Source organism: Oculina patagonica, chromosome 12, assembly GCF_052425735.1.
Source record: "Oculina patagonica isolate OP01 chromosome 12, crgOcupat, whole genome shotgun sequence".
Taxonomy (NCBI): Eukaryota; Metazoa; Cnidaria; class Anthozoa; order Scleractinia; family Oculinidae; genus Oculina; species Oculina patagonica.
In genome coordinates, this window is record NC_135769.1 from 26,603,768 (window position 1) to 26,628,773 (window position 25,006).

Below are 25,006 nucleotides of genomic sequence, written 5' to 3' on the forward strand. Positions count from 1 at the left end.
GTATCTGGTAAGCCGCGAAAAATTACTAATACTTGTCATACAGTAGCCTCTTTAAACTAGTAGGCATTTGTAAATACATTGTGAACCAGACTCATTTTGGAAATGTTGGAAATAGATAGTTATAATACTTTATTTATTAAAACAAATATGAAACAACTGCAGAGGAAAAATAATCGAACTTAAAGCTAAGATTGTGAAATGAGAATGAGAAAATGAAAAGTTGAATTAAAATATCTTCTGTTTTGACTTCAGTGTTGTTAGATCTATTCAACACAAGGCAGGAGAGACTCGCATGTCTGTGTCTTGAAAGAAGTTAGAAATTCAATACCCCCCCCCCCCTCCCTCCCCACTCCTCTTCCCGGTGATGTTGTCAAGATGACTTATAACATTTATAGCGGTGGCTCAGTGACAGTTTCAATAGCCATGTTAAGACGCGCAGGGGTCTAGGTATAAATATTCAAATGATTACTGTAAAACTGGGCCCGTCATCTGATAGAGCATCCAGAACTTAGTAATCAACCAAATTTGAGAGTTATTGGTTCAAACGATAGGTATGGTTCACTTTTAGAAATTGCTAAAATAAGAGAGCTTAGTATGGATTGGAGGGACAGCTGTCCATCCAGCCATACTAAGCTCTCTTATTTTAACGATTTTTAAAAGAGTTCCATGCCTTTGCGTTTAAACCAATAACTCTCAAATTTAGCCCTTCAGTACTGTCATCTGGTAGATGGGGGCTTTATATCGCGGGCGAGCTTTTCAGTCCGGATGATATTGATTATTCGTATCCAGGATCCTGTCGCCTATGAACCGAGGGGCTTATAAGCGAGGCGCGCGAGGTGTAAAACTAAAATTCTAATGATTATACCCTTTTGTCCCTTTCCATTTGTTTTTGCATCTAAGGAGGAAGGTTATTTATACGACTGACACCACCCGTCAATCGAGGTCCTAAAACTTCCATCAACAAATTTCCCTGTAATCAAATTTTTGTTTACACTCTTTTGATGGATACTTTCTGTAAGCCTTGACGCTAATTTAGCAGTACTTATTATTTATGAAGGTCTTTGTTACAGGTTATGAAATATTATCGCCAACTCTTAAGGTGGCTCGTAGTGGTGTAGACATTCTCATCTTTGGCAATCTATCGCAGCAACGTCAATAGTGATGAGGAAAAAACATTATATAAAAGTTTTACCAATGAAAAAAGTTAGGTCACTGACTCACTGTGAGATAAAAATTAGTTGCTATGACAACGTCCAAAGGGATAAAAACCCATACCTGATGAAAGTTTTTGATATATTTTTGTCTAACCGACAAACACTGTTAGAATTCTTTTAAAAAAATTCTGTAGGTAGCTAGGGTTAAGAGCCACCATTTATTTGTAAAAAAAAATAACGTAGCTCGCAACCCTGCCTACAGATTTTTCTGAAAACTTTTCAAAGTAATTATTTGTTCGGCCACTGAAGACGAGCATTACTATCTAAACCATTAACATTACGAGCCACCTTAATGATTGCTACTAATGATTGGAGACAAGCGCCAATGAGAGAACAAGACATTTGAAAAGCTGAGAAAACATTTCATTTCGACACTGTTTTATATATGAGCTCTATTAACCTAGAACAGGAACCAGCCGATTTTTTCCGTGTTCTAATTCTTTCGAAACCCACTCCAAAAATATCACGCAAAGTGCGAAATAATGTCCTGATCTAATTATAGGTTGTTTTATGGAAACAAGGCGGAAAGGAGGTTTCTTTCATCAGCTTGAAATAATTTCCTCATTTCCAGGGATTTCTATAATGTTATGTTATTGTGTATGAGTTACAGCACGCGATCCCGTTTCCAAATCGTCACCTGCATGTGGCATCCGCTTGCGGGCAAGGGTGACGGAATTACGACAGAAGAACGCCGTGTCATCAGAACGTGCCATACGTCACTCGAGCGTGGAAAGCGTGGAGTGCGATGCAAAGCGTGTCGTGCTCGTGTGGCACTCGCGCAATTTACTCACTCAATCTAATATCAGTCGGCAGTGGCACGTAATAGCAAATATAACAATTAACTTTCCGCCAGCTGAATAAATGAAAAAACGATAATTACCAAACTTTGCCGGCATAACAAAAGCTGAAATTGTTTCGAACCTAAAAAGTCGTTTTATATGGGAGTCATGAAGATTTTGAATAAACTAATACGTGCATGACTAATATATCTCAACAGTGATTTTCTAAATGTTATTTTGTTTCCTCGGAAACAATCCCCGTATTTTCACTCGGTTTAATACCGGAAATAACATCAGCACTTTGCAATACAAGGTCCTCGGGCCCGATATATCCATTGAAAACTTTGAACAAATAAATTCAGTTTTGCTCGTCCAAAGTTTGTTTAATTTTGGGGCATGAAAAATAATGGCATTCAGCTTTGTTTAAGTGCAAAAGTTTATCAGAGGGCAGAACTTACTGTCTAGAATGTTCATAACGATAAAGACTTCATTTAATTTGCATATTTAATCACTCTGATCGCGTGAAAGATCCCTGCAGTGACGCAAAATACACTCCGTTTAGACTATTAAATCACGCGAGGGTTTTCAACCACATATCGGCCTTTCTAAGCGTGCGTGATATCGACATTTTAAATACATGTTCACGCCAAGTACACTCTTGGAAAAGTCACGAACTATTTCGACGTTGCATGAAAAACTAACAGTCTCTGTTAGTAATTCTAGATGTGACTTGCAAACAACAGCACTCACTTTTACTCGAGTGGAGTTTATTGCCTGAGGCCCGTTCAGAAAGCAATCACCGAGTGTGGTTTGTTTACTTAAAGTTACGAGGCCTAGCCTTCGAAGTGCCAATATCTGCAAAATACGCAGCAACAAATTGGGCAATTATCTCAAGTTTGGAATGCATGCATAATGCGAATTCTTTTTGTTTCGAGACAGCGAAATATCGCACTGAAGGATTATTTCATCAAAGATCTAGGGTTAAAGCTGGCGGCAAGTGCAAACAAATAAAGACCTAGGAAAGAAAAAGAGAACTTGTATTGACTTGTTATTGGACAAATATTACATGCAAGTGCCAAAGGACAAAAAACAAAACAGATGTATAATGTTTATAAACACAAACGCAGGCACATACACTCAACTTGTAAAATATTGGCTTTCTGTCGGAGCAATATTTTGCTCTGAAGGCGGTGTATTTCAAACAACAAGACCTTAACATCTGCCTCTTGAAAAAAATAATTTAACACTGCTTAAAACTTGTTTAACTCATACATATGCTATGAATATCAAATGGCTTTTCTTGACAGCTTATAACAACTTAACAACTACGACTTTTATCGACCGTTTTATCTTGACAGATAATAGCCACAAAATATACTGTTTTTTACAGACTTTATTTTTAACTGCGATAACGAAAACACTGGATACAAACATGTTTATGGTAACAGCTTGGGTCAATATGCTTAAAAAATTCTCAGTTTAAAAAATCTATCAACAGTATTAAGTGTTACTTCGCTTCGTGTGAAGTCCCGAAACAATAACTTCGTTGGTCATTTTGACTACACACAGGTGCAAATTAAATCCTTCCCACGGCCTTTCTCGCTAGGTACATAAAAGACAGCGCTAAATTCGCCCACGAAATTCAATAACTCACAGCTTGAGAACGATTTAATTGTTTGAAGGTACAAAAGTTAAACAATTCTTATTTTGTCGGGTGCGTTGTAAACGATTGAATGCGAATGATCGATTTTTAAAGAGATCAAGGTTTGTTATGAATGAAAACAGCGGGGCATTCAATTCTCTCCGCTGTTGAACAAAAATGTTCATTTTTTTTTCTAATCCTGTTTTACAAATGAAGTCCCAGTGCAAACAACTTGCTATAATTTAGTCACAGCCATATTTTGTTTCCCCACGTCGCCATTCGGAATTAGGGTGACCCCGCTGCGAGCTAAGCTTTGCGACGCGTCCGTTAGATCAATGTTTTCCTCCATTTCCTGCTGCTGGGAATTTTCTTGTTCGCTTTCTGGCTCATTCTCGTCACGTCTTGCCTTGTAAAATTCCCTTGCACTCACTCGCGGTAAATCGACTTTAAACGTTTCGTGAAAACGCGAGATGTCAACATTGTAGTGTCCGTCATCAACTGACGTGTCCTTATAACTCATGATGTCCACAAATAAATGTCCCCAGTGAATTTCTTCACCCACGTACGAAGTTCGAGCTTGCATAGTCATTCCTGTAGGCTCCACAATCCCTTCTAAAAGCACAACAATTTCAAAATCGGCGAAGAGAAAATCGTCCGCCGAATAATTGTAGAAAGGGCTTTCCTCGTTGATTTCGTGCAGTAAAACCACCGGCGCGAATAAAAATATTTTCTCATCATCGTCGTCGTCATTGTCATACGTAACAGGAAGAGGCTGTCTAAAGCAACCAATTTCTTCTCCTTCTGATGTAACGTGTCGGCGTATTAGATAAACGCGTGTGTGTGACTCTATAAGCTGTTTTTTTCTCAAATCCGCAATGCGGAACATCAAGTAGATTTTACCATCGCGCGGGCCTATGACCGCGTGGCGAGAGAATAGAATGGTATTCCTTCGCCTGTGAGGCCGCGAAAGTTTAGCAAATATAAGTCCTAGCATTGTGGAAGAGATTAACAAACCAATGATACACTGTATTAGCAGACAAATGACTCCTTCCGGACAATCTGGTGTTATTTGCCGGCCTCCATAGCCAATGGTAGTCTGTGTTTCTAACGAAAACAAGAACGCTGAAGTCCACGAGTAAACTTTCTCGATGCACTGTATGTTGTGGTATTTTAAGCGATAGCTGTAAATTCCCCACCAGATCGATCCAAACACCACCCAACTGACAATAAACGCCAGTGAGAAAATAAGAATTACATATCTCCAGCGAGCCTCGATTAAAGTTGTGAATTGGTCCGAAAGGTAATATAACTGTCCTCGGTCAGGGACGTTGACATAATTCAAATGAATTCGTCCTCTTTTGTCCACAAGTCTCCGCCGTTTCATCTTTCTTGAAATTGCTCTTCCATTTCGATGCGTGGGACCTTTCTCTTCTCTGACACGAGGGCCAGGAATATCTAAATCAAGTTCCATAGCAGCACGTTTTACTCTCGTGAGAACTCGACGGCAGTTTATACAACTCGAAATTGGTCTATGATCTTCCACCTTGAATAGAGTTAACAACGCAGGGTTGATAAGAAATTAATTGCCTCCGTTATTCCCTTGGCTTTATCTTCCCCGTCCCGTATCAATACAAATACGAGATCTGCTGAAACGTGATGGAGGCGACACGAATCAAAATGAGAACTGAAGTGTGTGTAGAAACGCGAACATAAATATGAACCAAGTTGACAGCGCATGCAGGTTACGCTTGACTGGTCATGTCGATACCTGCCAGAAAATGTACATTCGAAGCGATGATTGGTTCGCCAAAAGGTCAATTCACGCTCCGTGTCCGATCTGACAAATATGTCCCGCATCTGCATGAAAATGCTTCTTTCAAAGCTAGTTATTTACATCTTCCAAAACCTCAAGAGGTCAATATCTAGTCGAGAAGGCACGCCATCAAAGCTTTGAGTAATTTCCCGGCTTCGGAGTTGTTTTGGTTGTGAAACAGTCACTTCACTTCCGTACGTAGAAGTTTTTTTTTTCTCGAAAGGCCAAAGATGGCAAAAACCGATCCCTCGTGGAATAACGAATTAATGGCTTTGTTGTAAAGTGATTTTTGTTTAATTAGCGCAATGATATACCGGTACCTGATCCTTCAGCCCTCCCATTGTTGTTTTGTTGTTTTAAGCCCTGTTTCGAAAGGGAACGTGTTGAGCGCGCACGTATTCTCTACCACGTGTGTTACGCGCACTTCGCGTATTGCCACTCGCGCGCCCTACTAGCCTGCGTGGCCGGCGTTCTAAGGAGAAAGACATCCTCGTACCAGGGCCGTTCCCTGACCCGCGGTCAAAGGGACGAAGACTCGAGGTACGAGAATGAGGGGAAAGAGCGATTTCCTTCACGCAGGCTAGCACCCTACAAGAGAAACCCACCGAAAAAGGAACGCGGAAAACCGTCTAAGCTCTCAGGCTGTGACGATTGTGGTAGAGAAAAGGAAAAGAACGCGGAAGGAACGCGGAAAACCGTCTAAGCTCTCGGGCTGTGACGATTTTTTTTATCTTTTGTGTTTGTCAGAGTTAAAATTGTTGAAAAGAAAGTTATTTTACATGATCGTGAGAAACAAGGCGTGCGCAGTTCCACTGAAGTAGCAATTTGGATAACAGCGATTTCCTGGCCGTTTTAAGCAGGAGACCCAAGAGGCAACCATTTCACGCAGTTCACGAACAAATTGTCGCGTTTTATGAAATTTGCGAATTACCTATATCAGCCACAGAACAGGTCTCTGTTATGCATCAGTCAATTCCAACAGTGCCTATTCCCCCCCGGGCAACCGCGGGCATTTCCTAATGTTGCCCGTCCCGAGAGTGGGGCATTTGCGTACCTCGGGTTGACGCCCGGGCATTTGACACGTGCTTTCAAAACCGTGGAGTGAGTCGCGTATTCGTGATGGAGGCGTTTATAGACCAAGACGTGGACTACGTTGCAGTTTAGCTATTCCATGAAGGACTAGAGTAGCTCGTAGATGTTTTTAAAGGTATATTTTCTCAATTTTAGATATTTCTTCATTGCTAAGAAGCAATAACCTGTATTATATTCTTGTATCACCTATCGAGAGATTGAAAACAATTAACCCGGGAGCGGGGCATTTGCCCGGTTCCTTCATCCCCACCCCGGGGAATTTGCCAATTTTTTTTAAAGAAATGCTAATGCCTGGGGGTTAGCCCGGGGGGGGGGGGGGTGGGCACTGCTGGAATTGACTGATGCTTAAGGTAGGTTTTATAGATTGTGTAGATATTTTTTGGTTTTGGTTTTTTTTTTTTTTTATTAATTTTAAAAAATTACACGGTCATCTTAGGGGCGAATTAGACGATACAATTTTGGCTACTATTATATCGCATGCGACACTCTCAGGCCATTACTACAACACGAATCGCGTGGTGTAAATGAACCTACCACTGCACTAGGGCTGTCCCAAGGTAGGTAGGTAAAGTCTGTGTCCGAGCCAAGTGGCCCATACAGCCGGAGCTTATCCCGGTTTCTGTAGCATTAAGCGACTAGGAGTATTGCTACTCCCCCCCCCCCCTCACCGAACAGCATACAGCAGTAAATTCGCCTGTACCCATTTATCAGTTAACACACCTGGGAGGAGAGAGGCACTATGAGAGTTAAGTGCATTGCCCAAGGACAACCCAGCGCCCCGGCCAGGGCTCGAACCCGGGCCGTTCGACCGGGCGCTAGCGCGCTAACCATAAGGCCACCGCTAGGCTTTTGTACATTATGCTAGCAATTTTTGGAGCATTTTAGTGAAGCAAAAGCATTGAACATTATTCGAGCATTTTAGTGGCATTTTCCCGGAAAATTAATTTTCCCCGAGAAAATAAAAAAAATTAATTTTTTTTAGAGAAAATGAAGACTAAAACTCAAAATTCAACAGCAAATATTCCTCTAGAGATAGTCAACTAATTTCTGTACTTAGCCTCGTAGATGATTTTGAGGATTATGTCTTTTTGGCTGTATTTATGAACTTGTATATGTTATTGTTGTTGTTACTCCCAACTCTTGTACGTTTTTTTAAGTGTTAACAGTTAAAACCATATTAAAAACTTTGCAATTAATTAAAAAAAAAATGATTGTATAATTATTATTATTCAACAGATGAGCGCGCTGCCCATATATGGTCAAAATGTTAACGATATCTGTCATCCGTACATAACAGATATCCTGCGATATTCGTAGGTTGCGAAGATTCGTCCGAAATCTTGTAAAGCGCTGCTTAATTACAGTTTTTCTATGTGCAAAATGTGTTTCGTTGACAATTTGTTGAATAATAAAACAATTATCCTGCTCAATCTTGCGGAATATCGTCTGACTTTAGCCAACTCGGCCTACGGCCTCGTCGGCTAAGTATCAGGCGACTTTTTTGAGGGTGACCGAGCATTTTAGTGGGAAAAATGGAGCATTAAGGTGGAGCATTTTAGTGGGGAAACAAAAGCATAATGTACAAAAGCCTAGCCACCGCGCATCCCACAGGGCTGTCCCAAAGATAAAAAGGCATTTTCATTTAATTTAACTGCAACAGAAATATCTTAATAACATAAATTTGTTGAAATTGCAAAAAGTTGCTCGAAAAGAAAACAGTTGCTCTAAAGATGAAAAGTAGCCCAAAAGTTGCCGAGCATCCTTGGGACAGCCCTACCTACCTGCCTCGTCCCCAGGCGTCCTCGTCCTTGGTCGTGCACGGTTCGCTTGACGTTGTGGCCTGATGCGGACGGGAAAGCGGACGGCGCTCCGCGGCTCGCTCCCTAACCACCAACCCCCGCGCTCCCTGTTTTCCCGCCTTACCGCCTCAACGTCCGCCCAATCAGCGCCTGGGGACGAGGCAGCCTACCTACCACATTTTTACGACAGACGCGCGCGCGTTTATGCGATTTTAATAAAATAAATCCACGTTCTTTTGGGATCGATGTTCGTTGATTTCTAGCAGAGTCTCAGTTTTCCGTTAGTTTCTGCGCGGCTGTTTTTTTTTATTCGCTTCCTGCTCGACGAACTAAAGAAAAACAGGCACTAGCTGTTCGTAGTCTGTTACCTTTTTAACCTTGGATTATTCTTCAGAGGTGCAACTATAATTTTCAATGTCAGCAATATAATTTTCCAGTTTTGAGTGACCAGCAAATCACCTTTTAATCGCTGAATATTTTGCTCATGCACTGAATTCGAATCGGGTTTTGTTTGGGGCGAGGGGGAAGGGGGTTCTCCTGGGCTCCCCCAGTTAATAGCCTTGCGTCCTTTGAGGGTACGTGGGAGTGGGGAATTGCCGCAGTCCGTAATGGTGCACTTACTGTTCCAGTGTGTAGAAAAAAAAACGTTGATGTAATGTTTAATAAATGAGTAGCAGTGTTTTATCAAGTTGTAAAACACGAGGCGCAGCCGAGTGTTTTAGACTTGATAAAACACCGAACTCCGAATTTATTGAACGGCTTAAAAATCTTCTGATGTGGATCAACTCATTCTTGCACTAATATTTAGATTTGGGATTATTTTGGCCTAGAAAATTGGACGTAAAGTTTAGCTGTGCCTTATATCGGATATAAAGACAATCATTAAACATTAATTTCTTTTGTATTTTTTATGAATTTATAAATGAGTTTTTTAAGTTAGTTTGTAATAATCTATTACAAGCGTTAGTTGAGAAGGTACGGTATTCATTATTCTCTTTTATTGCAGGTCAGTACAACAAAACCACTAACGTTAAAGTCTGCTTTAGACTAGCTTTGTCGAATGAAAGTTCAATATAGAGAAACTAGGAAACCCCACAGGTTATAGGCTAGATCGATTTACATTATTTTTGTGTAACTTTGCCTTTGAAAACTAACACTTGTTTGATCGTACCAGTGTGGGTGCATTCAATACTACATAATCTGCCAGTATTTACAATATTTTAAATTGATAACAAGTATAAAGCAACCACGACGGCGACTCTGATTGCCGATGTTTTTTTTAACAAAAAATATGTTTTACTTATTCGGTAAGTCTACCTTAACCATTTAGTTTGTTTCTCTGTGATTGCGTTTTGATCTTACAACCGCATATGCAAACTCAAAATTGGAAACCTAGTAAAATCGCGAGAATGCAGTACACTCTTTTTCTATAAGAATTTATTTTATAAGAATATCGATGCTGGAGATTTTAAATAACATAAACCGTGTAAATTCTTCCTTTCTGTAAACAGCAAAACTAGCCAATAAAAGGATAAAAACCTACACTAGCCAAGTTTTCGATGCTTATGACAGTTTAATGTATGAACGGTGCATGTAATACATACACGTATATGGCATACAGCACAAACGGAAATGTCATACACTATAATCTAAGAAATACTCACAAGAATAATATCATCGGCAGAAAAATCAGAACATCCAGCCTGGGCCAGAAAAACAATAATCTTATAGAAAAAAAGGGTGTTACTTAGGGCTATTTCTTGTAGCTATATTGGAGTTTGCCCCCACAGCGGAGTTTAGCGAGTTTGTCCCCGCAGACAAAAAATCCTACGTACGGCCCTGTTACTGAACTATTTACATTGCTGTCTCTTTGCAAAGCTTAATGTACCAAGATCTTAGCGACGTTCTTGTTCCCTCGCCATCGTGGTTTGCTTTAACCTTCGTAACATCACATTATCTCTTTTTCTTTCCTCCACTTTTCTTCCCCTTTTTGCCCTTTTTTCCTTTCTTCTTTTTGTTCTTCAGCGCTTTCCTCGCCTTGTGCGCTCGCCAAAGCGACTGTATCAATCTTGCTGCACGTATTTTGAGATTCAGTTCTCTCTCTGCAGCTTCGGCTTTTTCTTTCGCAATTCTTCTCGCCTCGACGATTTCTAAATATTCCTTTTCTAATGTCTTGAAACGCTCTTCAAGTTCATTAAGTTGTCTCTTTTCTTCGGTGTAGATTACGTCCAAAGCATCAAATTCGTCCTAAAAGAAAATAATTACGTGGAAAATTTCAGTTTCAGATTTTGTAAGACCTAAACATGTAATTTCTTCTCAAAATATCTACTCTTGCACAAATACCATAAATTCTCATAACTAAATGTATTAGTAAGTATAAAGACAAGTGAGAAGCTTGTATGTTGACTTCAAAATTGGCAAAGTCTGCTTTCAGAGTTGAAGTCTGCAAAAAAAACTCTCCCTTTTCACTCCCAAAAAAAAATACAGAAAAATCGTGAGTTTGAGAAATTGGTGTTTGACTGAGTGGCACAAATGAAAAACTTTTGGTTCGGGTTATCGGGCGGTTCGAAAAATAAAAGGTAAAAAAAAAAACGGGATTCCACTGTAGAATCTGTAGACAGCTTCGCACTCTTTTGAGCTTTTGAAATTCCATGACTTTCAACGACTTTTTCTATGACTTTTCAAAGATTTCCATGACCTAAATTTGACCATTTTTCTTGGAAATTTTCAAAAATTATCTTGATTTCAGGTACGTTTTTACCCTTTTCTTCACATAATATAACCTGCCTAATTTATTTTCTACAATCAATACCATTTTCCATGACTTTCCATGACCCACACTTAAATTCCAATGACTCTCAAGGCCTGGAAAATGAAATTCTAAAATTCCATGACTTTCCAGGTTTTCCATGACCTGTGCGATCCCTGGTGGAGGTTTTGTATTTCTTTTTTCTTCCATTACACAAGAATTAGATTCATCTGACCAATTCATACTTGAAGTAAGCAAAAAAAAAAAAAAAATTAAACCTTACCTGTCTTTCTCCCATATCAGTATCAAACTTTTGGATCCAGTTCTCGACTTCTGTTTCAATCTTGTACTTTCGCTATAAGGAGGAAAGGAACAATCTTTTTGTAAATTCTCTACCTTTGCAAAGTGCAAAAAAGAGATTTGCTAGGTATTAGAAGAAGTGCTAGCTATATTTCATATCTCAGGGATAATATATCAACCCAGCACCAAACTTTCAGTCAAGCATTATTGGCACACGGGAGGACATGGTTAGCGCACTGGACTTTGGATCAAGCGGTCCAGGTTTAAGCACTGGCAGGGGTCACCCCAGCGTGTTCTTGGGCAAGACACTTTACTCTCAAGGTGCCTCTCTCCACCTTGGTGTATAAATGGGTACTGGCAAAATAATGCTGGGGGGAGGGGGAACCCTGTGATGGACTAGTATCCCATACAGGAGGAAAGTAGAATTACTCCTTGTAAATATTTTTAACTTTAAATACTTTTAATTTACACGACCCCACAAGCTGTAAGCTTTTATCCAAATCGTGTTTTTAAATAAAGGCAACTTACTTACTTACTTACTTACTTACTAATGCTACAGAAACCGGATAAGCTCCGGCGGTATGGGCCACTTGGCTCAACACAGACTTGACCATCATAGGCATGCAATATGTGCAAAGTTTGCAAAGTGCTTTAGGCATATAGGCCTCTGCACGCATTGGATACCTTTGATGCTGGCCAATAGCATTTGCCTAACATACCAGTTTTTTCCACAAGCATGAATGCTTCAATTTACAGAATTTTTCAAAGTACCACAGAAAAGTGGGTGGATGTAGAAATTACCATTAATTACCTTTCTTAAGGCCAGTTCACTTTCTCTGTGCGCGAGTGTGTCTGCCTCAAGCTTCTTCTTTAGCTCGATAATTTCTTGCTGCAGTTTGCTTTTCTTGCTGTCAGATGTTTTCATTTCTGATGCATCTTGTTTGGCTGCCTCTGTTATGACCCGGCGACTTTGTTCCTCTGCATTCTTATCAACATTGTAGATGTCATTTTTGAGTCTTCGGATGATGTCATTTCTCTTGGAGATCTAGAAAATTAATAAGTTATATCCAAATTTAAACTAATTTTTTTCATTCTGATTGTTATAGAAAATATTAACTGTGTTTCTACCAGTCAGACGTAGCTCAGAGTTACTTCCAAAATAAATACCTAAGTAATGTACAGTGGAACCTCGATATAACAAAGATCCAAGGGACTGGCAAAATGTGTTCACTACATCAAGGTTTCGTTATATCGAGGTTCTTTTCCATATATTTTGCTATTACTGGGACGAAAAACATTGTTCGTTATATTGAGGTTATACTGTATTTGGTGGGTATTCAAGTTGTAGTCTAATCTTGAAGCTTATTGTTGTGGTTTTGGTTTTAATGGCAATTCAAGGGATTTATTTAATTAATTCCCTTCCATTTCTCCCCTTTTATTCCTAGGGTGCATTTCATCCCACAAATGAGATATGCCACATTGTTTAAAATTTAATGTCAATGATCAAGGTGTACCCCACCAGAACGCTAAAAGTTTTCATACCCAAATGGAATTTGAGCCCATGAATCAAATGACAGCATCAATTTGTAGAAGCTGATGAAACCTGAAATTTTTGTGGAGAGACAATCCATCATGTTCACTGGTCATCAATTAACATGGTAAAGTAGGTTATTTGCACACCAGCTTCTTGATCACATACCAGCTAGTATGCTGCACGGAGTGTGTGAAAACCATGCTATGATCTTTTGCGTAACCCACACAAAATGCAACCTGGCTTTGTTACCCAGGGATGCTGAGTAGTGGAGGGGGACAGTAGGGCCGGGAGACGGGAGAAGAGAAGACGGAAAGCAGGATTCCCAAAGTTGGCGGGAACTGGGAGAATTTGAAAAAAATTGGCAACAGTATTTTGTTAAATTTTGCAAAAGAAATGGGGCAACGAGGAGAGAATCGCTATGGAAAAGGGCCGGAAGGGGGAGAAGAATGTACGAGAGGCTCGTACCTCCCCCCCCCCTGCCCCCTCCGTTGAGTAGGGTTCAGATTGCATCCATCCACGTTTTGAGAGTGGGGGGAGGGTTGGATTATTGAAAAAAATTGAACGTTTACAGAATATTATGTAGAGCACCTTTCAATCCAACAAAAAACTCAACTCTTGTGTACCTCATTTTCTTTGTCATCAATGGCTCTCTTCAGTTCCTCTTGAAGTTTTCGTCCAGTTTCACTGGATTTCATTTCCCTCGCAACAATCTGCTTCAAATACTGTTTTCTCTCTTTCTCCTCGCTAGGTGTTGTCAACAACTTCTCAAACAGAATCGCCCTCAGTGTAGTCACTTCATCAATCATTCCATTCATTTCGGCCGATCGTTCGTTCCTAAGGGATTTCAGTGTATTAACGGCAGCTGGATTAGAAGCAAATAACCTCAAGATAGTTTTGACAGAATGCTTCATCTGGATGCTAAGGGCTTCGATTATTTTCAGGTCCAAAGCTGGATCGCCGCTCCCTTGAAGTGGACTTAAACGACCTGGTTTTTGGGTCAAAGATCGCTTGCTTGAAGCAGAACTTTCCCTGCTTTTCTGAAGAGCAATTGGTTCTCGGAGGACTCCTTTCGTTTTCTAAAACAGCTTGTGAAGCTTCGCTTGAACGACGCGAAGAAACATTCGATGTTGTAGGGGAAGCCGACTGACTGCGCCTTTGCTCCAGTGAGAATTTCGAAACAGCATTCTGGTAAGACGATTGCAAACGATCATGCTCTTCCAAAACCTGAACCAGATCGGATCCAAGAATCACCGAGAAACGGTTTAAATTTTCGATGATGTAAGGCAGCAGCGAAACTAATTCCAACCTCTTGATCGAATCGTCAACCACAGCTATGACCCGTTGCGCTTCGACCGATGTAAGCTTTTTTCTCACTGGATCTAAGACTTTAAGCGGGTCCGATGCGTCTTTGGCCTTTTCTTTCAGTTTTTCCTTCACTTTGGGTAGAAGTTGTTCAAAGCTTGAGGCCACAGAACCCGTTGTTTCTGCTCTGACTACAGCTATCGCCGCCATGTTGTCGAAATTCTGTACTGTGTTCGATCGAATGTAATCACCAAGGCAACCAAATTCGATCACGTGACCAGTGAAATAAAATGGGATTTCCTTTCCATTCGTATTTTCGATTCACATTTACCCAAAATTCCAATTGTGTCAGCGAGAGCCACGTCGATTAAATATTTCAAAAATCAAATATATAACAATATTTAATAATCCCTGTTTTATCAATCCTCATTGGAATTCAAATATCCTTCCCATACCGTTTAATCAGCCTTGCGTTTGATCTTCGCTCATTATTTCACCTAGAGCTGATTAGATCTTATATACAGTGAGAGGTATCCGTTACATCCCTTTGGGAACGGTGGTCCTTGCAAATTTACGTTCGCTTTCAGAATACACTTATCTAAAAATTAATAGTAAATTATTTATAATTAATTAAATTTTTTCAATTAATTATTAAGTAATAATTAATTATAATTGACTTCTGTAACATTTTTTGCTCGACTATACAAAGAAAGAGGATACAAATTGGGTGAGTAAGCCAAATAAAGCCGCTCCCGAAAAGGGCCAATACATTTTCACAGTTAGGACGGAGAGGAAGATCGAGCGTAATTATAAGGCCCGGCAAGACGAGGAAACATGTTTCCATAATTGTTTCCTCGTTTTGCACAAATGCTTCCATGCCGCGCGGAAACACCAAATTGTTTCTGCCGTGGAGCAGAAGCAAACTTTTCTTCTTGGAAACAAAATTGACGCTGGAAAGCGTGTGGCACGGCGGTGTGGATCACGGTGTGTGGCAAAACTGAGAAACATTGGGGAAGCATGTGCGCGCTACGGGTGTTTTTGGAAACAAGTTTCCTCGTTAAAGGCAACAAGCGTGCGAGTCACACGCGCGAAGTGCGAGACACGACAGCGAATTCGAAGCTACAAGATGCAAGCTCACCACAACGAAACAGCATTGGCCAAAATTAAATCTATCTACTTTTAGTCGACCTTTGCGCTAAATTGTTGCTCGTTTTTGGTGTGCCAAAGTACAGAAACAACAGCAAGAAACATTTAACGAAAAGCAACATTCAAAGAAGAAATTTTAAAAGGAATTGGTTATATTTTTGCTGGAATCCTGATGATCGATTTTAACTCCGGACAGAACAAGACTCCCACCTAGAAGATAAACCTTGAGCCTAGAAAGGCGGAAGTAAGCCTTTAAAAATGTATTTCATTCTAGAAGTTAGACGTTAAAGATTTATAATCGTTTAAAAACTTCGGGTGAATTGACTAGTTACATTTTCAAGCCGTTATGGGCAATTTAATAGTTACAAAGTCAGCGAGAGCTCCATTATCTCGAGAGAGGAAGGGCGGTCCCTTGCGATCATGGAAACAAGCCAGCCTTTTTTTCCCACGAGCAACATGGCAACATTCGTTACGGAAACAAAATTGATGTGCGAGCCAATTTTGCGTTGTAAACAAATGTTCCGTGCGCTGAGCAAACATGGAAACATTAGGTTTATAGATGAAAAGCCTTAAAAACAAAAAGCCATAGCCATAAAAGGCATTAATTTTGATCACTTTTTGGTAACAAAGGAACTAGTTTCGTAACCTCTTTTTAACGTAGTAATTGGATTAAAGGGGCTTTGGTCATGCAGCTATTTTAAGTTCACCGAATGCGGAAATTGTTCGTTCATAACAAAATGGATTTTGAACATTAGCATAAATTAAGTTAAGCTTTATTGGAATTTATTATCAACTTGGTAAATAACAAAAGCTACCCTGAGGATGACACAATAAATACTTTGTTTCTCGGTTTTATTTGAGGGTTACTTCGATTTGAAGACAATGTTAAAGCATAACTTAAAGTATCACGACATAGCTCCTGAAAACTGCCATTTTAGGCAAGACAGTCACGCTTTGAGCGTCAGTCCTTCAGCAGGCCGGGTCAGCAGGGCATTCTGCTTTCCACTGTCCTTACCGCTAGGTATTGATATTTCCCTAAGAACGTTTAGCCTAGTCTTAAGGCCTGGCAAAACGAGGAAACATGTTTCCAGAAACACATGTAGCGCGCGCATGTTTTCTCAATGTTTCCCAGTTTCCAGCGTCAATTTTGTTTCCAAGAAGCAATATTTGCTTCTGCTACACGGCAGAAACATTTCGTATTTCCGCGCGGCATGGAAGCATGGCAAAACGAGGAAACAATTATGGAAACATGTTTCCAGCATGTTTCTGGAAACATGTTTCTCCTTTTTCCGGGCCTTTAGTTTGACCGTCTGTACTCATGTATTGCTTTAATGGAATCACGCAAAACAGAACTGCCTAATATAGTCTCTGAAATCTGCTCTTATACGTGAATTTATACCGTAGATTACGCTACATAGAGGGGATCGGCCTTTCCACCTTTTAAACACAGTGTTTAAAGATGCAGTCTCCACTGCATTTAACTAAGAACTATCCGCTCTCTTCCTTTTTATCAGCCTGTCCCTTCTGTTTCTCCTTTTCCAGGAATCGCTTGAATGATTCATGTTCTTTTACTTCCTCCTCGTCCCATTCCTCCTCCTCTCCCCTTTCCTCCTCGTCGTCACTGTCCAAATCTGCACCAAGGGAGATATGGAAAGGAGTTGCATGCTCGGACGCAAAGGCCTGGGCACCACTTTGGTTCGTTTCCATAGCAACAGCCTTCCCTTGGCCTAGATCTTGTTTCAGCTTTTTTAGCTGATCTTCTTTTTCTTTTTTCGTTTTTTCTTCTTTGTCTTTCTTCAGCTTTTCATATTCTAAAAGGAAGAATGGAAAACTTCTGTTAGAAAATCAGGGGATGGCAATGGGATTTTTTACACATTTTATTACTCTAGCTCCAAACTTTGTCTTGCAAGAAATGAGACCATAAGAACGTGATTTGGCACTTTATATTGGTTTGGTATGAATTTTAAGCACCAAAGTGGTCTTGTTGGAAACAGCGTGCAAAGCCGGTTAGTGCCCGCTAGCCTGGGGCTAGTGGACTTATTCCTTCACTTGCCCAACATCGTTAGCATCATGCTTCTGAGAATTTTTTTGGGGATAGTAAAAATGACTTTCTGACAAGTACATTCTGGCTACAGCTTGCTGTAAGGGCAAGCTGGAAAATTCAATTCCTTTGCACCCTGGGAAAGATCTGCTCAATGAAAACAAAAGGCCCAAATTGCACCCCACAACAATTTGTTATTAAAACGATTAGACCCACCGTCGAACTGCATATTAAGTATGTAATCAATCTGCCCGGGGGGTACTCCCTATAATGGCCTATATGGGGAGGCTCCGCCCGAAAGGGGTACCTCTTTCAGCCCTCAGGTATACAGGGTTGGAAACTAAAATTTCAAATTGCGCTCGCCCAGATAAATTTTCTCTCGCCCATTCTCCTCCATTAAAGAAAGGAAAATTAGCCCCCTCCTCTAACAATTTTAATCACGTTCAATACTCATTGTGCCACAGTGTGGTCGACATGAACAGACTGCAACTAAGAAAAACGCCAAAAAAGACCTTACTTTACAATTTAACCATGAGCATGCTTACTTTAAAAGTTGATATGCAGTTTTCAATTTGATACACTCCCAAATTCTGTATTGCAAGAAAGTGTCGAAATGTACAGAAAAAGAGGCAGGAAAACAATTTCCGCGGTGGAAGTGGACGTTATTTTGAAATATAACTGATATGAAAATCGTACTCGCCAGGGCGAGTGATCCGTGATTTGTACTCGCCCGACAGTTTTCACACTCACCTGGGCGAGTGGGCGAGCGCTAATTTCCAACCCTGGGTATATAAAAGGGTAGGGATTTCACAAGTTTAGGTATACAGAAGGGTAGAAATCTTCATTTAGGTTTTTAAAGTGCCTTAATTAAAATTTCGAACAGATACATTTATGTGTATTTTTCAATTTATGAAGTGCTACTTAAAAATATTTTTAAGTCTATACCATGACTTCACGTATATGAAAGGGTACCTTTTTCATGAAAAGTTATACGAAAGCCTGGGTACAATTCTGGCAAAATGGATAAAAAGGGTAGGGGTAAGAGAACGGGGCGGCCGAGCCTCCCCGTACAAAACTTCTTTGGGTACCCCCCCCCACCCCTCCAGGGTCAATCTGTGGTATGTCTGGGCATATACAGGGCTATGATAAACTCAATCTGGCCAATCACAGCAGACATTTCTTCTTGGTGATTTTAGTATTGAGTACAACACCACAAACTGGTTTTACCTGGTTTGTACTGGGTCTCAAACTCTACAACAGCATCATCCACTGCCTTAAGGAACTCGTCAAAACCAGCTCCTGTCATAGATGACACACCCACTGTTCGCAGATTCTGGTAGAACTCATCTAACACCAGACTCATGGACCTTGTCAAACTTGACATGTAAGTTGTGTCTTGGGATAAAGCTTCTTCAAAAACTTCAAAATCCTGCATCCACTCAACAGCAAAGTTATGATCAACTATGTCAGTCTGAAAGTGAGAGAGAACATTGTTTATCCATTAAAATCCATTAGTAACTGTGTTATATAGTACTACTAGAAGAATAAATAATAGACAATTAAAATATATACAGTTAGTATTAAGATCTAATTGTATTAGTAAAAACCGAATTTTGTAAGTACACTGTAACCTTAACCTTTGTAAGAATGTTATTTGTTAAAGTAGGCATTGTAATGCGTGATATCGTGATATTACTATTTAAAAAAGAAATGTTTACAAAAGTAGTGAAGAAACAATGTAATACGTATTGTAAGTAGCATTGTAAGTAGTGTATGTATTTGTGTTGTAAGTAGTGTTTTTTGTGTTGCAATAAATAAATTTAAAAAAAAAAAAAACTGTGTTATGCTAAGGCACTATGGGTCACACTTGCTTGGCTTTCATCAGCTTGACCAGTTGGTTCAAAGCTTCACCATCCTTGGAGACCCAGCGCGCTGTTAGTCGAAACAGGGTAAAGACCAACTAGCACACCTTGCAAATAATCAGCTGATAGAACCAACAGCTTGCAGTAATAACAAAAACTTAAACAATGTGTTTATGCGTGGTATTGCTATTTAACTGTAGTGCTTCGCACATATATCAGGGCATACAGACCAAGCATAGCGAGGTTCATGAAAAATGACCTGGAATCATATATATTTTTGCATTCAGTCTGATCTTACTCAGTCAATAAGTATTCTATTATAGCACCTTTATTAAAGCTTGATTTGTTTTGGTATCAAAAACAATTCAATGAACTTTCTGAATTGTGCATGATACAGTAGAAACCCGTGTGTTAAGAACCAACTTTTTTCAGAGTTTGGCAAAACAGGTTCTTGTATTATGGGGTACTTATTGACAGTTAAGGCTAAGTAGGTTTTTAATTAGGTTCTTAATTTCTACAGAGTAGACATTGTTGTTGATTATCAGAAAATAGTATAAAATCTGGTCTGTTCTTCATTATAAATATTTATTAATGTATCCATGTCACCAAAAAGTCCAACAACATTAATTGATCAATGATACAGTACTGTATATAAAATGTATCTTGATCAAGTTTTTGGTTTTTGGTAAAAAAAATATATAAATTAAATAGTTAAACCCCACATATAAGAACCTGTTGGAATTTGTTTGGCTAAACAGGTTCTTTTTTGGGGTATTAAAAAACAAATTTCTGCCAGAAGGTTCTTAAATCCCTAGGTTCTTACATGCGGGTTTTTACTGTATATACCGGTAATTTGCTAGCATGTATTGGGCTGGACTGCTTTTTCTGGACTGGCTCACTTCAATGATTGACCTGCCTGACCCTTTACATGTCAACTAATGGTATTGATTTCTATACCAACGCTTCAGTGGGGCCACACGGTGGTATGATACTGTTAAATAGAACTGGCCTTATGGGATACTGGTATTAAGGTTTTACTGCCCGAAATAGAATTACCTTATTAAGAACAACTATAAAAGGCAACTTGGTCTTGTAAAGAATACTGCATGCATACAGCATGTTTGACATGAATGTGACAGGACTTGTGCTTCTGGCTGTGTCTATGATGTACACTACGACTGTAGCAAAGGAAGATGCCAGTGCTTCAGTTATTATGGCTCCTGACGCAGACCAAGTGAACACCTCTATCTGGCCTGGTGTGTCAAAAATAGCAAACCTGAAATCGAATAAGTGAAATGATTATTGTACCTGAATACCATTATATGCATGTACATACAGTACACACCGTGAAAGGTGCAGTAGCCTAATTGTTAGTGTGCTGGACTTACCATTCTGCACCCAGGTTTAAGCCCTGGCTGGGGTCATTGCCTTGTGTTCTTAGGCAAGACACTTTACTCTCACAGTGCCTCTCTCTACTCAGGTGTATATTAAATGGGTATTGGAAAATTTAATGCTGGGGGAAACCCTGCAATGGACTAGCATCCCATCTAGGGGGAAGTAGAAATACTTTAGTCACTTCATGCTACTGAAACCGGGATAAGCTCCAGCCTGATAAGCCACATGGCTCAAACGTAGACTTAACCTACATACAGTACACACTGTAGTTAAGTTTTCTATTTCGTGCTTTTCTATAGTGATGGTAAAAGAATTTTACAGTCCAACCTCTTTAATATGAACACCAAAGGGACATATAAGAGCATCTGTATTATAGAGGTGTCCATATTACAGAGGTAGAGTTTGTTTGCATTTGGTCTCCTTTGAACCTTGTAGTGAACTGTCTGTAATATGGAGATGACTGTCTGCATAATAGAGGTGTCCATTAGGAGAATCAACTGTTAATGGTGTGTGACTTGGTCAAAACTCAGCATGGATATATGTAACAAAGAAAAGGGGTCATACATGTATATCCAATCGGTGCACATGAAACAGGATCATGACAACCTATTCCCTATAATATAAATTGACAAGTTCATTTTTTTTTTGCTATTTCAAAAGGGTACATCATTATGTATCACTGTGTAGACTATGAGTGCCATAATTACAACCCTCCAAGTTAAGCTGGCGACTAAATTGGAACCAAAGTCGCCAGCCTGGCGACTAAAATTGAGAAGTAGGATTGAAAGTGTAAGCTTAATTTAGCGACTAAAATTTTTCACTGGCGACCAAACCTGAGCAGTTGGTGGCCAAATGGCCACTAAGGAAAAAAAAATAAACTTGGAGGGTTGAATTAAGAATAATATTATTGTGAAGATAAAAAAATAGGAAAATTAATGGTCTTTGCTACTTACTTGAAATCAGTTGAACGTTTCTTGTCCAAGAAGCTCATAACCTGATCAAATCTTGTTGCAAACAGGTTTAGAGATGTAACGATTCCTCCATTAGGACCCAGTTTGTACTGTTTCATGACTTCCTTATAATTGACAGAATCTCTGATATCAATGTTTGCTGGATAAGGTACTTCTTTTACAGCTGGGTCAAGGTTCACTACATAGGGTGTCTCTTTCATGGCATACAAGTGAGCTGTGAGTCTCTGAAAATCAGTAAAAGAAGCTGCAAGTGTTACTGGGTCAGTTGAAACTGGAAATTCTACTAATTATTGAAGACAATTTTTTACAACACGACATTAACTATTATATAGTTGCAAGGTTGCAACATCAGCCTTAACGTAAATGATCTAATAAACGCCCACTCTCAAATAAACACCTCTAATAAACTAATACCTCATACCTATTACCTTTAATATCTAAGAAATGCCTCCCCTGAAGTGTAAAGTTTGTTAGAGGCCCCCATAAACGCCCTTTGTATGATAGACGCCCCCTCCAAGAACCACCTCAAAAAACAAGGAAATACTCTGTGGAGTTAAATCATCATTTACAGTATAAAAAAAAATTTAAAATATTCTATGTGGAGAACAAATGAACTACCCCACCTACTACCCCTTGAATGTAAGAACACTTCTTAATGTATCAATCAACAGCTTTTCCCTGGGGGTACCCCAGGGGCAGCCATGGGAAGCCAGGTATTTGTCAAGATTGTCAGATAACTGTTGCTTGATAGTGTAGGAGAAATTTTTCACTTAAGTTCATAGAGATTGCATCCCAGGAGCAGACCCTGGGGATTCAGCTGGTCAGATTCCCAGATGTTTGTGGTGTTCACTTTGCACCCTATCCACAATTCTTAGGGCTTGAATTGACTATAAAAATGAGTCACGCCCTTGTAGATATAAATGTTGACTCCTATCTTAGTAGACATAATAAATCCAGAACTCGCGGCAGCCATAATTTCAAATATATGCAATATAGAGCTACAAAAAACGGGTATTTTTACTCGTATTTTCAGAGGACCATAAGAGAGTGGAATGCACTCCCTGCGGTGATTGTTGAGTCTGACTCTCTTGCGTGTTTCCAGTCTGGACTGCGTGATTACCTAGGTAGCAATTAGAAAGTATGTGCGGCGTGTTTGCTCATTCATTTTTATTTATTTAGTTGTTTACCCATAGAATTTTAGAATTTTTAATTTTTTTTTTAATTTTTAGATTTTTTTTTTTTTTACATTTACAATTTTTTAGTTATTATGTACATATTGTATTTTACTTATTTTTAGACGTTGGTGTGATATCCGTATGGACTTTTTACAGACGTATTAAAATGTAGATGTAGATGTAGACAAAAAACAACAAACATTGAAGGTTCTTTTCTATTTTTAGGAATCCAATCCTGGGGAGTACTCAATTCTCCAAATTTCAAGTGCATACCAGGGACTCACAATACTCAAAAGCCATGCACCATCCCCATTTTTGTGTGTAAAATTTGTACATTAGTGCATCAACAGGAACACTGGATACCCAGATGAAGGGATTTGTCAAAAATTCCTCTGCCCTACACGCCGGGGGAATTTGATGAGGTTTGGATGAGCATTTGGACAAATCCTCCATTACCTCTAGGGGTGGTCTGTGATGTGTAACGGGGTTCAAGTGTAAGTTGAGATCTTCATTAGCATGAGATATCCATTTAGCACACTACACAGACAGCCGGCAGGGTTGCAAATAACAGTTGGTCATTGGACACTGGCCGACCAAAATTTGCTCACGTCCGACGAAATCCCAAGTGTGGTCAGACATGATTTCCCGGCCTGTCCAATCGATGACAATCGATCATCGGAAACCAATCGATATAATCAACATACTCGATAAAAATCAATCGATTAATATTGATTGGTTCCATTAATCGATGAAAATCGATACTCACAATTCACATCCTTTTAATTGTATCGATTTTTATTGATTTTATCGATTATTATCGGTTATAATAAATAAATGAACCATTTATCAATTCTTGCAACATTTGTAAGGCGATACGTTACGCATCCTTTCACTAAGTTAGTCAAATCGAAGTTCTGCGAGTCAAACAAAGCACGAAATGATCGTACTAATAACAGAGGCTATTGTGAAGAGCTACCACGAGTGTCCATTCTGATGGAATTTAAATCGCTAGCTAGCAACGTCCAAGAGTGTTGTAATTTTGATAGAGTTCCCGGTAGAGTTGGATACCAATGAAAGCTTTCTGCGAACCTTTGATAGTTAAGCCCGGAGTGAAGTCAGTCTATACGTGGAAAAAGGGGGAAATGGCCGGGTCTTTTCTTAATTAAAGACGTCGGTAATTTCAGAAACGTTGTTTAACGAATCTGTGTCGGTTCACATCAGAGATTATGGAGGGCTATTTAGAGGGTATTGTCCACAAATCACGGGTTTCAACTGACTAAACATTTCGAAGAGAGTTTTGAACACACTTTCAATCAAGTGTTTCGTAATTTTTACACATTTAGAGAAAAAGCAGCAATTGCACAACAGATCACTTTTTGTGAAGAGGAAAAAATACAATAGGTTAGACTCAATTGCCAATGCCTAGCTCAAACGTATCTGAAATCATTATTAAACGATTGCAACTGTCAATCGATATAATCGATAAAAATCGATGACAATTGATGAAAATCGATGAAAATCGATACTCACAACTCTTTGGTTCATCGATTTTCATCGATTTCCGATATCAATCGATTAATTACTATCGATTATTATTGATTACAATCGATTTTATCGATTATCGAATTTAATCGATTGGGTACGCCGGGATGATTTCCGGACAATTTTTGGATCGTAAATCATTTTATGGCAACAATGAATAAAATTCAACCTTTTGTTTTTGGTGATGTCCGACCAAGATTGGGTTTAATAGGACATATGTCCTTTCAAGTGAAAAAAAAAATATTTGAAGCCCTGAGCTGGTGAAACAGAGACTATAGTACTGGCCCATCTCATTACAGGCATATTGATTTCACTTCTAGTGATCAAACTTTCACTATACACGTGCAGCGATCCGTTTGATGATCTGACAAGAGTTACAAAATTTTATACCTGAACAAAAGTTGTCTTCCCAGATCCAGCCATACCAAGACACAAAATACAAATGGGCTTTCCTTTTTGGGATTCTGCGCTATCAAAGTCAACGCTTTTATCATCAGAAGCCGTTGCACAAGCAAACGAGCTGCTTTCTCCTCCACTTGCTTCCGCCATTTTGGAGTCCTGCAACCAACTGACATGACGCATATGACGCTTTAGTATTGTTACACCATGTGGTAAATCGTAGTTACTGACAGTGGTCACCGCGGGCTCAT

The 25,006-nt window shown here is 39.5% G+C and overlaps 2 protein-coding genes and 1 pseudogene across 2 annotated transcripts; all 3 read right to left on the minus strand.

Moving 5' to 3' along the window:
- Positions 1-3,012: 3,012 nt before the first annotated feature.
- LOC144631963 (G protein-activated inward rectifier potassium channel 3 pseudogene) lies at positions 3,013-5,707 on the minus strand (annotated as a pseudogene).
- A 4,082-nt stretch (positions 5,708-9,789) lies between these two features.
- On the minus strand, positions 9,790-15,377 carry LOC144633892 (dynein regulatory complex protein 10-like). The gene is given in 5 exon segments (XM_078492818.1): positions 9,790-10,586; positions 11,372-11,443; positions 12,200-12,433; positions 13,546-13,978; positions 13,980-15,377. Coding segments are annotated over 5 exon segments (1,488 nt in total). The 5' UTR covers positions 14,435-15,377; the 3' UTR covers positions 9,790-10,292.
- Positions 15,378-16,127: 750 nt separating this feature from the next.
- Positions 16,128-25,005, minus strand: LOC144633895 (GPN-loop GTPase 1-like). Its single transcript, XM_078492823.1, has 5 exons — positions 24,747-25,005; positions 21,622-21,863; positions 20,330-20,549; positions 18,639-18,882; positions 16,128-17,181 (listed from the first exon to the last, which is right to left on the minus strand). The coding sequence occupies exons 1-5, from the start codon at positions 24,936-24,938 to the stop codon at positions 16,859-16,861; spliced, it is 1,221 nt and encodes a 406-aa protein (XP_078348949.1). The 5' UTR covers positions 24,939-25,005; the 3' UTR covers positions 16,128-16,858.
- Position 25,006: the final 1 nt, after the last annotated feature.

What these genes read in the sequence shown, in the direction of transcription:
- LOC144633895 (XM_078492823.1), bottom strand. Translation starts at nt 24,938, where the DNA reads ATGCGTCATGTCAGTTGGTTGCAGGACTCCAAAATGGCGGAAGCAAGT. An exon ending in GGAAGACAACTTTTGTTCAG is followed by an intron (nt 21,864 to 24,746) that starts GTATAAAATTTT and finishes ACTGATTTTCAG; the next exon opens with AGACTCACAGCTCACTTGTA. An exon ending in AAACGTTCAACTGATTTCAA is followed by an intron (nt 20,550 to 21,621) that starts GTAAGTAGCAAA and finishes ATTCGATTTCAG; the next exon opens with GTTTGCTATTTTTGACACAC.